This window comes from Phyllostomus discolor, chromosome 6 (assembly GCF_004126475.2).
Source record: "Phyllostomus discolor isolate MPI-MPIP mPhyDis1 chromosome 6, mPhyDis1.pri.v3, whole genome shotgun sequence".
NCBI lineage: Eukaryota > Metazoa > Chordata > Mammalia > Chiroptera > Phyllostomidae > Phyllostomus > Phyllostomus discolor.
Genome location: NC_040908.2, coordinates 126,780,516 through 126,797,755, shown reverse-complemented (window position 1 = coordinate 126,797,755; position 17,240 = coordinate 126,780,516). Strand labels below are relative to the sequence as shown.

General features: G+C 46.5%; 1 protein-coding gene across 9 annotated transcripts in view; it reads right to left on the bottom strand.

Annotated features, from left to right (window-relative positions):
* PPFIBP2 (PPFIA binding protein 2) overlaps positions 1 to 17,240 on the bottom strand; it is a 131,056-nt gene that overhangs the window by 16,396 nt on the left and 97,420 nt on the right. For all 9 annotated transcript variants that reach the window (XM_036028949.1, XM_028514585.2, XM_036028952.1 and 6 more), the window contains 7 exons: positions 14,345 to 14,437; positions 9,171 to 9,282; positions 6,667 to 6,728; positions 5,480 to 5,555; positions 3,983 to 4,086; positions 2,098 to 2,165; positions 562 to 619 (listed from right to left, as the gene is read on the bottom strand). In XM_036028949.1, the coding sequence (XP_035884842.1) occupies positions 562 to 619; positions 2,098 to 2,165; positions 3,983 to 4,086; positions 5,480 to 5,555; positions 6,667 to 6,728; positions 9,171 to 9,282; positions 14,345 to 14,437 (573 nt within the window). The remainder of the gene's footprint in view (positions 1 to 561; positions 620 to 2,097; positions 2,166 to 3,982; positions 4,087 to 5,479; positions 5,556 to 6,666; positions 6,729 to 9,170; positions 9,283 to 14,344; positions 14,438 to 17,240) is intronic.

Sequence of the window (17,240 nt, the reverse complement as noted above, 5' to 3'; positions counted from 1 at the left end):
CGATGTCCTCACTCAAGAGCCAGTGGCCACCTCCTTCAGCACAGGGGTCACCCACATTGTCAAGAGCTATGCTCATAAGGGGCCACAAAGCCCTCCGCACCTTTCCAGACTCTTGCAAAAGCCTCCTCTCCAATCTTCTCAATTATCCTGTAGCTCACTCCTGGGATCACCTCTGTTACCCACATTACTTCCTCATTCAGAATCTCTGTAATACTCTTAGTGCCTAAGGAATACAGGGCCAGTCTTTGAGGTCTTCTTGGGCTCGATATGCCTCGTGATCCTGACCTTACCTCCTCCTGCTCCCCATTTCCCAGAACCTGCCTAGGCCCTCCTCAGTATCTTTCCGCATCAGCCACAGGCAGCATTTCCTGACTTCCTTGGCCTCTATGATGCTCTGGGCCACATCTGACTAATTTTCTCAAAATGTGTAATTTCTGCTTCCCTGTTAACTTTATAAAAGCCTCTGTACGGTGGGCACCAGGACCTCGCCTGTGTGTCCCAGAACTGTGCTGGGTACCAAGAAGTAACTCAGGAAACTTATGGAGAGACTGGTGGGCTGACCTTATCCACAGAGTCACTTCTCAAGTCTTCTAGACTGCAGGAGTGTTTCCTCAGAGCCCTGGGAAAAGACAAAGAAAGAGTTCCTGGAGAAGAAGTTTGGGAGTATCGTCCATGCAGAGGGCATTCCAAATGTTTAATCAATAGTCTGTCTTGGGCTCTGGGTCAGGTCGGGAAAAACCACCCTCTCATCATCACCATTACATGTTAGATGAGACTGACCCATCTGGGAATAGCCAATGTGTTGGTGAGGGCATGAGAGCATCACTTAAATCCAAATCAAAAGTCCATTCCTCAAAAAGCTAGAACACACTCAATTATGTTGCATTAATGTGAGCTGACTGTTTTGTGGTTGTAAAAGACCAATGTCTACAGACTCAAAGAGAGGAAAGGTGTTAGTACTGCCTTGTCTGGGGGTCTAAGAGTAATCCAGGGAGGCAAAATTACTTTAGAGTGGAGATGAACACATCAGCCAGTGCCAGCCCCAAAGCATTACCTGCTAGAATGTCCCAACCCTCTGCTCTGGCTCTGTACATCCTGACAGTCTGCTCAGAGGAATTTGCTTTCTCAGGTGCTATTTCGCAGAAAAGGGCACCACCAATTGGATAGAGATGAGGTGACCTTGTGACAAGTCTCCTGGGCAGTGATAGCTCTCAGTTCATGTGAATAAATCAGCACCTATTTGTATACTAGTCTCCTGTGAGTCTGGTCAGTGTGAGTTATTCAGTGATGACTTCCTCCTGAGTGAACTCATAAACCAAATTTCTTATTCTGCTAAACTAAGGACAGGCTCATTGCCCTCTTTGACACTATCATTTGCTCTGGGACTAAAGGTTCATGAAAACTGGCCCTTTGGGAAGTGGGGCTGTGAGAGTGTAGGCTCTGGAGACTCAGCACCATTCTGGGGAAGCATCTATCATGCTGATGGCCACCTTCTCCAGACACCATGGCTGAAAGACAGCCTACTCTGGGCTGTGAAGCTCCATATCTCCATTACTTGGAAACGTGCTCTCAGGGGCTGACATAGGAAACTCAAAATAAGGTTCCTTTCAGGGGGAACCAGACAGATGACAGCCAAATGACCCCCCGGGCAGCCCATTATAAGCTCATTGCTATGCAAAGCTTCCCCAAAGCAACTGGACCAACTTCCCTGTAGGAGAAATGACCCTTCCTAGAGAGCATGGCTCATCGCAGGGTTAGATTCACCCTGAGAGCGCACATATCATGATATGCTCTTAGCTCTGATGAGCCCCTGGAGGGCACAGATGAGGTGCAGCTACCCCTCCTCTGAGGATCTAACCCCTGGCCAGGGCTCTTCTCAGTGACAATGACCCAGACCCTCAGCTGTGGGAAGGGGAGCCCCTCTGTGGCCAGGGGTGATAGGCATGGCTTGTGTTTGGTGCCATTGTGGTCACTGCTGGGGCCTGGATTGCTGCCCTGATGGTGGCAGGGCAGGTGTGCCCAGGGCATGGTGGTCATGCTCATCACATGAGGGGCCTGAGGGTACAGTGGCTCTGGGGAAATGCTTTGGCCTCCTACCTGGTTTCCAGTGATTTCTGAGGAAGTGGAGGTGGCTCCCCTATGGGAGAGCTACATCTTGGAGGCAACTGTATCAGAAAGAGAAGAGTTATCATAGAAGACAGTCACTGTTTGGAGGCCACCCACCACCCTTTCTCCTTCTTTGGATGATTTTTCCTTGGGAGTTACATTTCTGCACCTGGGTACAGCCACAGTGGCTACATGAATTCTGGTGCTTTGCTCTTTCAGGATACAAAGGAGGTGAGCATAAATGAACAACCTGGGTCAACGTGCCTCTCCTTCCTGGACCTTAGCAGCAGAGTCCTGACAAGAGTTCTGAGACTTGAGTCCCAGGGCTCTTGCTGTCCCTGCCCTTTCTGAGCTCAGTCCTTCAGCTTCTCCTTTGATTCAGTGAGCCACTGTTCACCTTTCCAAAAACATTTTTTTGCATAGGTTAGCCAGAGTAGACCTCTGTTGTTTGCAGTGAGCAACACTGCAGCTGATACAGTCTCTTAGCAAACATGAGCACCATCTACTACCTGCCAGATCTGGAGCTAGGTATGGGACCAGCGCACCCCATATCAGGGAGACAGACAAGTTAATTAGCATAAATTTGACAATGTGACATGTCCTTATGGCACCAATACCTGTATATGACATGGGGATAGAGAAGATACAGAGGCTCCTCTCACTGGTGGGAAGGTTAGGAAGGCTTCAGAGGGAAGGTGACTTGAGCTGACTCTTAAGAACTGAGAACAGGTTCACCAAGGTGAGAAAGGAGAGAGCATCACAGGGGGCATGGACTTGAGCTAATGGTGGTGCATAAGGACACAGTCCTGTGTCCTCAGTATTAAACTGACTGGAAAGACCACCTCTTTTCTCTAGGGCGCAGAGTCTTTTTGGTCTCCTGTAGAAAGGGCCCTGGCAACATAGTACAGTTGTTAAACCCTGGCTTCTTGGTCAAATAAACCTGGCTTCGGGTCAAGGTTCTGCCATCTAATTGCTGTGTGACCTAGAACAGATCACTTAGCCTCCCTGAACCTTCGCTTTATCACAATAAAATAAGAATCCCAATGGGGTGTCATGAGGTGTCATGGGGTAAATGAAGTGAGCCATATGTGGTGCTCATCACACTGATGCACAGAGGAGTTGAGTCTGGATCAGTTACTGCCATCTTCTTCTTGCCAGCAATCTGGGATGTTTGCTTTGATTGGGTAACTGGGTCATCGGGTGACACTTTTACTCTTTCCTTACTTACAAGGGTTGAGCATAGACCACTAGGATCCTCTTCAGTTTGGCTGTCCTAGAGTTTCTTGAATTTTTTAGATCCTAGATTAAAGCTCCTTCTCTACCTGAGCTCTCTATGTATGAGTTTGCTTATTTGTGCCTATCCTAAGTCCAGAGAGATTCATATAAAAATAAGCAAAAGAGAAGGAAAATCTACATGCTGGTTATAGGGTCTACAGGGGACATTTGTAAAGCAGGAATGTATCACCTCCAAACTGGTAGTTATCCCTCTAAATGAGCAAGACACGTCCATTCATTCAAGAAATATTTGTTGACCCCTATGGGGTCACAGGCATTACTGCAAACTTTGGAGAAACAGTGGTAAGTAAAAGTGACAACACTTTTGGTCTATGCTTACATTCCAAATAGGAAAGACAAAACAAAAAAAGAAACTGGATTGAAAAAGAAAATTCCTACCCTTGAAAGTCCAGTATCCCAAGCGGAACACAGGCCTGTGCCTGGGCCCCCTGCTGTCCTGGGCCTCTCTCCCCAAGGCCCCCGGGGCCACTCCATTGATTTAAATTTTCACCTGTCAAGGTCTATACCTAACAGTTGCCCATGCTCAAAGTAAGCTCTTAGGATCTGCTGAAACCCTACATCATGAATGTAAACACAGCACCTCTGGTTTAAATAATTCCTCGGGACCTTTATTTGTAGTATTCCGTTTTCTGAAACTTCCTTCCAGCTCTTCCTCATTGATTGAAAGACTTCTCTCTGAAGGACCTGGAAGTATTAATGCACAAAAGATGATCACTATTATAATTGTACACAAAAGCCTAACGCTGTTTTTTCTTCATGAAGAAAGACTAAGCAATATACACAGGGGCATTAGGAGTGATTTGGAAGATTCTTGGGGGCATCTGAGCAAGGGCTGCCAAGGGGGAGGTCTCAAGGTCAAAGCTCCTGTGTGGAATAGAGAGAACGTATCCCATGGTAACCCTCTCCAACCTTACGGCTCCTTAGCCACAGGCAATCAGGTCCTGAGAGTGGCTTGACCCAAGATCCCAAAAGATTAGAGAAAATGGGGCAGTGACATGCATACAGGGGTGGGGTGGGAGGGAGGGGGCTTACAGGCCCTGGGCAGTGACCAGTCAGTCATAACTCAGTTTGGGGCTCAGTTTCTTCTTAAGATGAGGCAGCCGGAATCAGAGATTCCTGAGTACCCTCAAAACCACTCCCTCCAAAGACACAGCGGCTTCCTCAGGATCTGTGATGGAAGCCCAGGTCAACGGTGTGAACAACAAGGCAGGCAGCCTGGCACATGCCCCACACTCCCCATAGAATATGAATGCTGCCTGCATGTGGCGTTCAGCCTGCACAGCAAATATGAAATTCAAACAGTTCTCCCTGCCCTGTGATTTCCTGTGGAATTCTAGGCACCTAAAGACTCATAGAAGCCTCCCTAAGTCCCTGGGAGTCTGCTGGAGAGACCTTCACATTCTCCAGGAGATGGACAAGCTTTAATCCCCAACAAGGGCACTGAACTGATTTCTGACCCAGATTTGATTCCACTCACTGACTCTCCAAGGGATAACCTGGGAAGATGCATAGGAGATCCTCCAAGGGTGGGGGCTACCAAGGGCTCAATTTGAAGGCTTTATTTTCTTGGTGATCTTGATAGTCCTTGAGAGTTCTGAACTGAATGCCATTGGACAACATTTCTGGAGGTCTTATTTATTTATTTATTTGTTTTGGATTGCATGATGCCTTTTTTATTTCAGATGTTGTAGACTGCAAAATCTTTACAGTTGGAACAATGTTCTCCATTTTGCATTTGTTTCCAAACAGAATCCCAGCCAAAAACAGCTTGTGAAAAGTACAAGGCGTTAATCACTGTCATTGCTATCACTAACTGTGACCTCACCATACACAATGGGAGGTGGGGGAGGGAGAGGGAGGAGCAATGCTTCATTTTATTCGGTGTTTTTCTATTCTAAGGCAAAATTTCAGGAAATCTTAACAGCTGTCAATTTCCTACAATTCCAGACAGTCTAACCAGTTCCATCCTCTAGCAGAGGGTCTTCCCCAACTGAAGATAAAGAATCTCCTGGCCAGATTGCCCCTGGATTTAACCTCCAGTAGCTGGAATACCTCCGAGAGAAAATGGCGCTCTTACCTTGAGTTGCCAGCACGATCTCCTTCACCCTTCGGTACTGGTTTAACAGCACTGTGAGCTCCTCTATCCGACGGTCCTGTCACAGTGCGAGAGCAAACCCACATGTGAACACCGCCACTGGCACCTCTGGTGAGTTCATCTTGGGGGCCCGGGCTGTGCTCTGAGCCCACTGAGAGGGGATGCCATGTGGAAACACGGTGTCCGGGCCCATCCCAGGGCCTGGCTTCTCAGTAGTCTGCCTCCCAGGCGGCTGCAAGCACACTTGCCTCTGAAGGCTGAGTCCAGTCTCTAACCATAAAACAATCCCTGTCTGCAGGGCCTTCGAGGGACTGAAACAGTTCCAGAAGCAGAAATGCACGGTCCCCCCACCCTCCTGAGGTAACCATTAAAATTTGCCTCCTGATCCAAATTTTGTCCTCTGGAGTTACACACACAAAAAATGAGAAGACTAAAATAAAAATGTCCATTTATCCAAATATTTTTGCCTGTTCTTTAGGAGTCTGAGGTTCCTCACAAAACAAAGGACATTTCCAGAGGGTCCACTTCTTTCAGCAGAGGCCTAGGACCTTGGGAGGCCACACAGATCCTGGAGTAAGACAAACTGGTATAAACTCTAGCTCTGCCGTCTGCGATTACCAGACCTTGGGCAAAACTACTAAAGTACTTTGAGTCTGTTTCCTCATCTGCAAAATGTGGGTGTGTGATCCTTCCAAGCTGATGTGTGTGCCAGGTGGGTCTTCTATATGTATAGATTTATTTCATGATTACGAGGGAATTACATGTGAAGAATATATGATGGCAGGGTAAGCAACATGCTGCCCAGTGTCTCTGTGACGGGTCTATCAGTGGGTCACACATGTGGGAGACAGGTGGACTATACACGAGTTTTGCTAGGAGGCTAAGCAGTAGCTCTAACCTGTAACCACACTGGTATTTTTTTCCACCACACCAGCATGAACAGGCACAGCTTTTATCTGCCTTTGGGAAATTCCATTTAGGCCAAGTTCCCAGACATCAAAGACAACAACAGGTGGCTGAGGCCTGGTCTCTAGGAAGCAGAAGCCATTCTGACACAGCCCGGAGTCAATGGCCTGATGGGCATGGCCATATCCAAAATGTCAATGACCAGCAGGGACCAAAGAGAGCCAGGGAGGTCAGCAGGTAAAAGACAGGTTGCCCAGTCTTACCTTATCTTCATTGGCAATAAGTAAAGTTTCCATCCCAATTTTCAGACGTTGAATTTCTTGGTCTAAAAGAATTAAGGTGTGGAAAGAATTATTTATATAAATGCAGACAGCTATCCCCACATGCTAAGATGCTCCTCAAGTGAAAACTTGAGGACTCTCCATGTGAATGAATTACACATGGGCGTCTTTACTTCTTTAAAGAGCCTATAATGGTGTCTGGCATAGAATTCAGTCTCATCAAATATTTGTTGGACTCATAAATGAATAAACCAATCATCTTATCTTCCCTTATAGACAATTGTGGGGAAAAAACAAAGTGTCATCTACTCAAATGTGACACAGAGAAAAATCTTTCATAACTAACATCTCACAAAAATACAGGCATATATCCTTTATAACTTTAGTGGGCATATACCTGGGCTGAAACTAGTTTTAAAGAAAATCATACAGTCCAATGGACTATAGCAGAGAATTTAAAATAAAGTGGGGGAGAGTAGAATTCTACAGTTGAATGGAAACTGGAAAAAAATGATTAGGTAAAAGAGTTGATTACTTACTTTACTACAAAATGGAACAGTCAGAACTGACTACCAGATGTTTAGACACATCTGCATCTAAACTCTACTGCTGAGGAAAACAACCCTGTTTCATTACACATCTACAGAATGTCCCTATGGGCCGAGGGGTCTGTTTCAGTCTGTGATGGATAATTCAAAGCCTTCTCTCACTTTCGACCCAACAGAGTCTTTCTTGACTTCTTCCAAAGTGGTCTGCAGAGCCAGGTCAAAGGCCAATGCCTAACAGAGCTGGAGGTCACTCTGCCAAATATTTAGAGGCCTAGGAAGTGGCACATAGATTTTCCAAACAAGGATACACCCATACGCAAACTGGGCACTGTATAGAGAGAATAGACGTATCTATATAAGAAAAGTACAGGGGACAAGGGAACCAAAGTATTGGCTCCCCCAACTGCTTTTAGGATGTTGCTATATCCAACAAGAATAAGAAGAACAGATTTATGTACTTGGTATAAGTAGCTTTAGGGATATATTTTCAGAGGAAAGTGCAGAGTACTTGCTTATTATCTTAGGCTCTTGGCAGCTGAAGGCCAGCTCTGCCACCCAGCAAGCGGAGGGAGCAGCAGCTCCATATGAAGACTAGAACACCCTGATGCTTTGAGCAGCAAATGGCCAAAGGACCAGCTCCAAGACGTACCTGATGATGGAATGGGGTAGGGCCTGGAAGGCTTGGACTGTGGAATAGCATGGGAGTGTGGGGGAAGGCTGTCTGATCTGTAAGTCATGGACTGGGGAGCCCTCTGTCCTGGTTTAGTATCACAGATAATCTAGGAGGATCTCTTAGGAGGATGCAGCCTCCACATCAGGCTTTGGCGAGTGAGTGACATGCTCCAGGGTTGGGAAGAGAAAGCCTGGGAAAGGGATTAGGATATTGGTAACCACTTCCTTCACTAGCCTAAGCCACTGCTCCATGTCTATATGGCTTTCCCACCCCAGCCAGAAATCTGAGTTAAGCAGTGCTTGGCCAAGATAAGATTAGGTAACAGGGCCAATCCACAGGGCTATACGATCTCCTTCAGCATTATTCTGCAGCCTGAGCTAAGAGGAAAAGTGGGAAGATGTTTGATCATTTTGTATACAAAATAAATACCATAAATACTAAATATGTGCTGATAAGAGGATTTACCTTCTAGTTTTAATCACCCAGACTTGAACTCCTTGAGGACCATTCACCATCCTTCTATTTATTCAATAAATATTTCTTAGGAGCCTAACGTGGTCCAAATACTAGGCTCTAGGGATATGGTCTTAAAGAAAAGATAGACGTAGTCCCTGCCCCAGAGTGACAAACAACCGTCTATACAAAGAGAACCCCCAAAATACAACACTGACCAGGTATAATATGTGCTATGGGAAAAAACAACACTGAGTTAGAAAATAGGATTGAGAGCATCTGCATGAGGTAGGGTGGCCAGGAAAGGTCTTTCTGGTAGGTAACGTTTCTGACAGGTTGAGATCTAAAGGATGAGAAATAAGTAATTGTTTCTGTAAACTCAGGTCCTTGTATAAGCATCAGACAGGTATCCATTAAAAGACTGAATGAATTGCTAACACCTCCCCTTTGGCGATGACACAAAAACATGCCCTTTCAATCAGGTAAACATCTAAAGCTCCAGAGGTGACCACCCAGAGATTCAATGGTCAGAATGCATCTCAGAAAAGCCTCCAGAGCTGAGCCTTCTGGACAGGAAAGGGGTTCGTGGCAGTGATCCTATGACAGAGCTGTGCTTTATAGGCCCAGTCATGCACACATGCATGCGTCCATTCACTGGGTCATGTTTGCACACATATGCACTTACATGCACATTAGCATGCCTAGTACACAGGCATTCACATACTCATCCACAGACATACATGCCCACTTATAAGAGGGGGCACAGGACTCAGGGTTCTGACTGTGACAGAATGCACAGTCAAACCAGTTACCTTTCTCTGCATGATCACTGTGGAAAGCTGCAGTCCGGGAGAGCTGGCTGTGCAGACGCTCAATTTCTGCATCCTTCAGGGCCACCTGCTCTTGCAGTTGGGCCACCTCAGCCTAGAAGAGAACAGAGGATCCCTACCAGTTCAGAAGGACTATGGAACTGTAAAGAAGTATCTCAAGTCAGAGCCCAGAGCCAGTGGGTCCTAGGACATATTAGGAAATTAGGAGCAGAGGTGCCAGAGGTGAGCAGTTGGAGGTGCTCACTGCCCTCTCCACAAGGTGGAGCTTTGCTGAATACACTCATTCTGTCTGGACATTTTGGCCCTGCCTGTCTCTGGCCGTTCACCTGCTCTTGTCCTACATCCTCCCACCAGACTAGGCTCTTGCCATCCCCTGCCCTCTGTGGTCCAAACACCACTGAGGTTGGAAGAGCTGGGACTGTGTGCAATGGGAGGGCTGCCCTTGGTCTGGAAACAGATAATCACTTTTTGGATGTGGTCTTTCTTTTCCCTAGATAGTTATGCAACAGCATGTATGTACTCCATTGTTGCAAGTACATGCATTTTTCATTTTTCCACACCACTGAAGAAATAACTGGAAATCAAATCACTAGTGGTAGACAAAGAGTGAGCAAAGAGTTGCCTCCCTCAAACACTCTCCCACCCTTTGTGCATAGCCACTGCCTCTGCCCAACCTCCAGGCACCTGTGCATGCTCAGCCACACATACATATGTGCAAGCACTCAGGTGTGCTGAGCAGAAATACTTTTACAAATAAAGCAGGTAAGTACAGCCCCACCAGTGCTCACACACATTTGTGCATGTACACACATGGGCAGGTGCAGTGCATGGTTCCCACGTCTTGACTGCACGTAGCGGGTTAAATCTCACACCCGACAGCAGGTGTGGCTGTGTCCCTGATTCCGCATACTCATTAGAAGATCAGAATTGTGCAGGATCCATCCCAACAGGCACATTGCCTTTGGAGTCAAACAAACTTGGATTTTCTCACTTCCTGTTGGATGACCTTGGGCAAGTGAGTTAACCTTTCTGAGTCTTAGCTCATCTTTAAAATAGGGAAAATGGCATTTACCTCGTGGGGCTGGCTGCAGAGAGGATTAAATAAGATAATGGTTATGAACAACTTAGCCTAATGCTTGGTAGATAGTAAGCATTCAATAAATGCTACTATTGGTACTCACATTCTGTTCCTTCCCTTATGATCATAACTAGCTAGTTCTCTGAGCATCAAACCAGACTGAGGTTGAGAACCAACCCCTGAGCCAGGCAACAAAGAACACAAGAAAGACTTCTACTCTGGCTGCACCCGCCCTATATGGGAGCCCAGTCACACCCTGCCTTCATTCCTCAAGGTTATGGAATGGACTGTCCTTTCACACAGCGGCACAAGTTAATCTGTGAACAACTCCAAGTAGCCACGTGATCACTGGTCCTGTTGGCGGCTCCTCCGCTGAATAGGCCTGTGTTTAGCTTCAGGACCCGTGACTGAGCAGCCACTCTGCGTGGACCCCTATGCTGTCCACTTGCTTACATCAAATTTCCCTCAGCCTCCACAGGAAACCATGGGAGGAAGCAATGTCCCTGCGTGTCCCTGGGGAGAAAACAAGAGTCATGCATGATTCAATGGTCAAGTCACAGAGCCACTTGGTGACCAGGCAAGGATGTAATCCCCACCTGCTCCAAAGCCAGGGTCTCACCACCACAGCAGGTCTGCCTCTAAGATTAACAGAACAAATGAGAGCCACTCTTACACAGCTTGGGCTCCCTGACACCACCACGAGGGTTTCTGAATAAGCCTTCCCTAACAGCTCCCAAATGAGACAAAGATGACCAGGTAAAGGAAAAGAGGTGGCACAGGCCAGGTTTCCTTACTCCCAAGTTTCCTATGGAGCCCTGCCCCTGTGCTCCGGTTTCCACCCAGAGGCCAGAGGGCCGAGTCCATCTGTATCAAACTGCCTGCTGAGGCTCATAGCCCACAGCAGCTTTTCTGGCTCACTCAGGGTCTCGGTGTCCATGGGCTTACCATGAATGGTGACAGTGGCTTCTGAGAAGCTTACCCTTGAGATGCTCAATCCAAATGCCTCTCATTTCTGTAACAGACAGACTAGTCTTGGAAAATAGTCTCTAAACTTTTCTTGTACCTCTCCATGCCCATGTATGTCTCCCTTTCTTTGCAGACACGGTCCAGACTGGTCTCTGTTAGGAATCTGCATACCTGACGCTTGTCTGTGGGCCCCATGGTGGACATCAGTGGCATGGACCTGCTGAGGCAGACCCCGGGCATGACGAAGCCTCTGCTCTCTGAGATCTGCCCCTGGGTGACGTCAGTTATTTATTTATTTATGATTTCTTAAATTTTTTTTAAAGATTTTATTTATTTTTAGAGAGGGAAGGGAGGGAGAAAGGGAGAGAGGTGAGAAACATCAATGTGCTGGGGGTCATGGCCTGCAACCTAGGCATGTACCCTGACTGGGAATCGAACCTGCGACACTTTGGTTCGCAGCCCACCCTCAATCCACTGAGCTACGCCAGCCAGGGCCTTATTTATGATTTTTTAATCCTCACCCAGGAATATGTTTTTACTGATTTTAAAGACAGAGAAAGGGAGACAGAAACAGATAGACAGACATCAATTTTTTGTCTCCCATACATATCCGATTGGGGATTGAACCTGCAACCTAGGTATGTGCCCAGACTGGGGATTGAACCCACAACATTTTGGTGCATGGGATGACAGACACCCCAACCAACTGAGTCACCCAGACAGGGCAAGGTCAGTCTTAAATATTTAAAACTCTACAAACCAAGTGGCTGAGCCCAACCTCCCGTGTGCCAACTTCTACAAAATAGGCCAGAGATGACAGGTGCTCTGATATCCTTTGAGTGGTGGCTGTCCCTATAGCTGGGAAGTCAGCAATAGCCCAGAGGTCCTCTACTTGATCCTGAGGACAAAGTGTGCTACTGTCACAGCCACCAAGGCTAGAGCTGGTGTCAGGCAGACAAGGGTGATCTGATTCCTGGCAAGTGGTGGGCCTCACTAAACCCGGGACCATACTCTAATGCTGCTGTCCCGGAAGATAAATCCATTAGGGACTAAGAAGCTTTACAAAGAAAAGCAAAGAACTTTCAAAACCAATGAAGGTTTTTACTGCAGGGAATCAGGATGGTATAGGGAAGACAGCATGAGTTTTGGAATGACGCAGATCCAGATCTGAACCTCACTATGGCTACTCTGAACCTCGGCTTCCCTATCAATAAAATGATGATAAACTGACAGACTTCACCAAGTTATTTTATGGATCGAATGAGAAAAAGTATGCAAAGGGCTTGGTACATTCCGGCACATAGGAGCTGCTCCACACCTGGTAGTTATTAAATAACTCGTGTCTCAAACTCTACATGCCAAGGCAAAGGGCTTAGGTAATTTAAAAAGAAATGAGTAGTTTGGTTTCATAAGAGAAGGTGGTTTGTACAATTTCAAAGGCTGCACCAAGGCACGGCTCACATGAGTGGAGCACTGCAATGAAGGTTCTGAGTTCTCTGAGGAAACAGGGCTCCTACAACCAGCGACTGTGAACACAGCACACACAACAGTACGAGTGGATACAAACAGAGCAGTAGCTAAATGGATCTGGAGTGCCTAGCATTGGTGCTGACTAGCTAGCTGTGAGATCTTGGGGAATTTAATTAACCACTCAGTTTTCTAACCCATAAAATAGTTAAGCCAAAATATTATATAGACTATTGACATCAACACTGTGTTCAGAGTTTTCTTTTAATAGCATGATATAAAGTTGTAAATAAATTATCAACACCAGAAATTGACAAAGAGAGAGAGAGACTGAGGGTCCCAATAAAAGAAATGCCAGGAAGGAAATATTAATAGTGGTGGCTCCTGGGTGGTATATGAGTGATTTTTTTTAGTCCTTTAATTTTTTCTAGTTTAAAAATTCTCAATAATAAATATAATTGTTTTTATACTAATTAAAAGATAACTTACAGAAAAAGTAAAACAAAAACAACTAGATGTTAAGAAAACGCTAATTAGTAAAAATTAAAGTGTCTACAGGGGCCATGCACCAACACCCATAGGTGGTGCTGTGGAGACCCTAGGGAATGGCAGGTGTGTACCCCACACAGAGGCAGCCCTGCCCAGGCTCTTTCCAGCAGGAATGCTGCTCCAGGGTTGTGGGAGCTTCCTTCCCCACACTCCACCACCCCCAGGGCAGCCTTCCTCTATTTCAATGTGAAATTTCCTAATATTTAAGCGACAACAAATTCGACATCATTAAATACAACTTTCAGACAAAAAAAAAATTACGGGCTGAATCCAACTGACTTATTTTAATCTGTACATTTCAATTATTACAGGAAATGGAGGAAGAAATAAAGAAGAGAGGGAAGAAAGTTATTTCACAAAAGAAGTTATCCTTGGTGTCTATTTTTAATATTTTATTTTTAGACAGAGAAGAAGAGAAAGAGAAAGAGAGGGAAACATCAATGTATGGTTGCCTGTCGAGTGCCCCCTACTGGGGACCTGGCCTGCAACCCAGGCATGTGCCTAGACTGGAGATCAAACCAGTGACCCTTTGGTTCACAGGCCAGCACTCAATTCACTGAGCCACACCAGCCAGGGCCCTTGATGTCTTTTAAACAGCAAGCTCCCAAATTCAATAAAAACATGATTTGATTTTTAAAAATATTCAAAGTATACATCATTTTTTAAAGGAGTATATTCATTGCTGAAAATAAAGCATGCTGTTTCAAAAAAACTGATTATTAGAGGGATTGGCTAAACTTAAAATAATGCAGCCAGTATAACATTGTCATTCATCTGCCTAAGGACTTATCAGTCACTCACTCGCTTGCTTGTTCACCCCTTCTTGGTACAATGTCAACTGATGGTGCTATAGGACACAGCAAGACAGGGGAGACTCAGTTACTTCAGCAGCTCATAATCTTGTGGGCTGCCCTCCTTGAGAAGAGCCCTCCTGGGTCAAATCTCTCTGCTGAACAACCCTGGTCACTGCCGCGTGTGCATACAGTAGGGTCTGATTGCATTTTTCCAGCATGGGCTTCTGCAAACTCAGAGTTTAAACCCAGACACTCACCACTGGGCCTCAGTGTCTCCCTATAAGCATCAAACTGCCTTTTACCTTAGTGGCCTTCAGCTTCCACTCATACTGATTCCGTTCATTTTCCAACTCTTCCACCTTGATTTTGAGGTGCTTGAGCTCTTGCAGTAACTCCTAGGGAGATGAGGGAGAAAGACAAAGTTCTGATGGTTACCAAGCAGGACACTGTTCCCTGGATCTACAACCCTGGTTAAACCCATGCACAGAGGATGCCTGGGGCAGGAGCAACCACAGCATGCTCCACACTGCAGTTCGAATCTTTAAACATGGTGCTGTTTCAGGAGAGGTTGTGTGGCCATTTAAAACGAAGGCCAGGGAATTCTTGACATAAGAAAGAGAAAACTTTCTGCTTATTTTTAGAACCTGTTCTGCCTGCCCTTTTGACACCCACGTCCTATTTGGGGTGTGCCTCCCTCAAACACATATGTGTAGGGGCAGGACAGGTAGGGCTTAGGAGCAAGAGGAAAAGCGATGTAGAAATGAGGAAGCTTCTTACAGACAAAGTAGCAGGAAGCAGGTTAATTGGGAGCATCTTTTTGTGCCAAGTGAGGGATGAGGAACCCAGAGGAGGCGTCAGTGATCCTGAAAGGCTTCACAGAGGAAGTGACAGCCAGCAGGACGGACATAAAACACTGAGGAAACAAATGCCAAGTAGCGAAGGCAGAGGCCAGTCTGGGTGTTCCAGTTCAGAGGAGGGGGTGGGTTTAAAGGAAGGAGGGAGGGAAAGGCATTGGGGAGAGGATGAGAGATGAGACTGGGAAGATAAGGCAGGGGCCTGCTGAAAAGGCTTTGGATGAGAATATAAGGATTTCTGACACACTGTTTGGACAGTAGGGAGCCACTAAAGGTTGCTGAGTGGGGAAGTGATATTTTAACAGCTTTCCCATGGTGGAGCAGGAATCCAAACCCGTATTTTCTGACTCCAGGGCCCCTGCTTCCTAAACCATCTCTTCAGCAAAGATGAAACCTTTGATCCAAACCAAGGGTCCTTTAACAGACAATCGGCCCTGCTGACTGGTTCCTATCAGAAAAATTAGCATTAAAAGTGATCTGTCCATAGACTTTCTGGACTCCAGACTCATCTAACAAACTTCCTACTTAACCTGCCCACGTGGATGGTGTGCAGGCAACACATGGCTGGGCCCAAGTGGAACTGTTAATCACCCCATTACAGTCCCCATCACTCTGCATGGCAGCTCGCCCACCAAATCGCCTGTGCAAAACCTAGGGTCCATCCTTGGCATCTCCTCTCCCTTTCCTCCTACATGTGCCATTCATCCCCAAGCCTTGTTAACGCTTCCTCCAAGGAAATAACGTGAATCTCTCATTGTCTCCAACTGGAAACCACTACTCTGGCCTGGCTGTTAGTGTTGCTGGCCTGCACAGGCCCTTCATTGGGTGCTCCTTTGTTGTCTTACCCTTCTTGAACTCACCAACCCCCACCGTATCCAGAACAATACCACTAAAACACAAAGCTGATCCTGACACAACCCTGCTCCTCAAAGTTCATAAACTTTAACCCATGACCAATACAGCCTGGCCCGACACCAGCGTGCAGCCTGCCTCGAGTATTACCTTGTCTCCTGTTCCTGTTCCTGGTCATGCTCCAGCCACCCTGGGAACTTTTTAGTTCCTCTTTCTGACTTGGGCCTTCACGCACACTATTTCCTCTGTTGGGAACTGCTGGCCGGATTAATTCCTGCCCATTCTTCAGGCCTCCCTCAGCAAAGCTATCCCAACCCTCACCCTCCATCAGGTGCCCCTGCTGTACCCTCTTGTGGCAACCTGGATATCTCCCACACTGTTTGCAGTTAAATATTTGCTGGTGTGATTGCTAATGGCTAGTTCACCTGCACTGAACTCCATGAGAAGTTTTGCTAACCTCTGGCACAAAGTAGGTATGCATTATTTCTTGATGAATGAACCCATGAAATTCAAGTCATTGTCTAAGTGGCCTGGAGCTCTTTGCCTTCTGAGATAACCCACCAGAAAGTTATGTTGCTCACAGTTGAATTTTGTAAGGTAATTTATTAAGATTTTCTTACAGCTGAGGGGAACATTTGTTGATGCCCTTTAAAAACATCTTCCACACTAAGTGTACTGTATCCATGATCTACAGTGTTAGATCTCTAGGCCTGCTAAGAGTTCCAGCTGAGCCAGGATCATTTTCTGAGAACTTTTCTGGCTCTGCCTACGGGAGCGCCCGGCCTATTGACAGAACGAGATGTGTGCAGGTTACTGCCTGAGGGGATGCCACTGTGGGGACCCAGGACAGGATGCTCTCTGGGCTCTTGTAACCTCCGTGGCAGTTCTCCTTCTAAGCTGTCTGATGCCCATCACCGGCTATGAACACTGGTGCAGATTTTAACTTCTTTTAGAAGTTTTTCTGGTGTAACCACTCAACATGCCCCAGCACCCTCCCAGGTTTCCCTATCCAACTCTAGATTTATATCTTGGCTCCTAATTTTTTTCTGTATCCTTTAATATAGGAGGAAATCTTCCCCACTGAGTGCCTCCCCTAATGTCTAAGTGTGGGTAGAGACTTCCAACATATTCCATGGTTGAGTATGGGTCATGGTAACTTCCTACCAGGCTGAGGCAGACCCTCTGCAGTGCTCATAGCTACCGAGACCTGAACTTTCTCTTGGGCTCCCAAGTCCTCTGACAGCGGACCTTGGGGGTGCAGGCTCATCTCTGTATGGCTGCCATCACCAGGCTCCAGTCACGTCACGTCGGCGTGAGGGGCCAAGTCCAGAATCTCAGCCGGATACACCCCACAGGGCCCAGAGGTGCTGTAATCCCTTTAATGTGATTATGTGAGGAAATTCTTCTGGAAACTCAGATGATGACTTAATCATCACAGCAAGTAGAAACGTGCGTTCTATGTTCTTGCTGGGGACAAACCTCTTTAAAAATA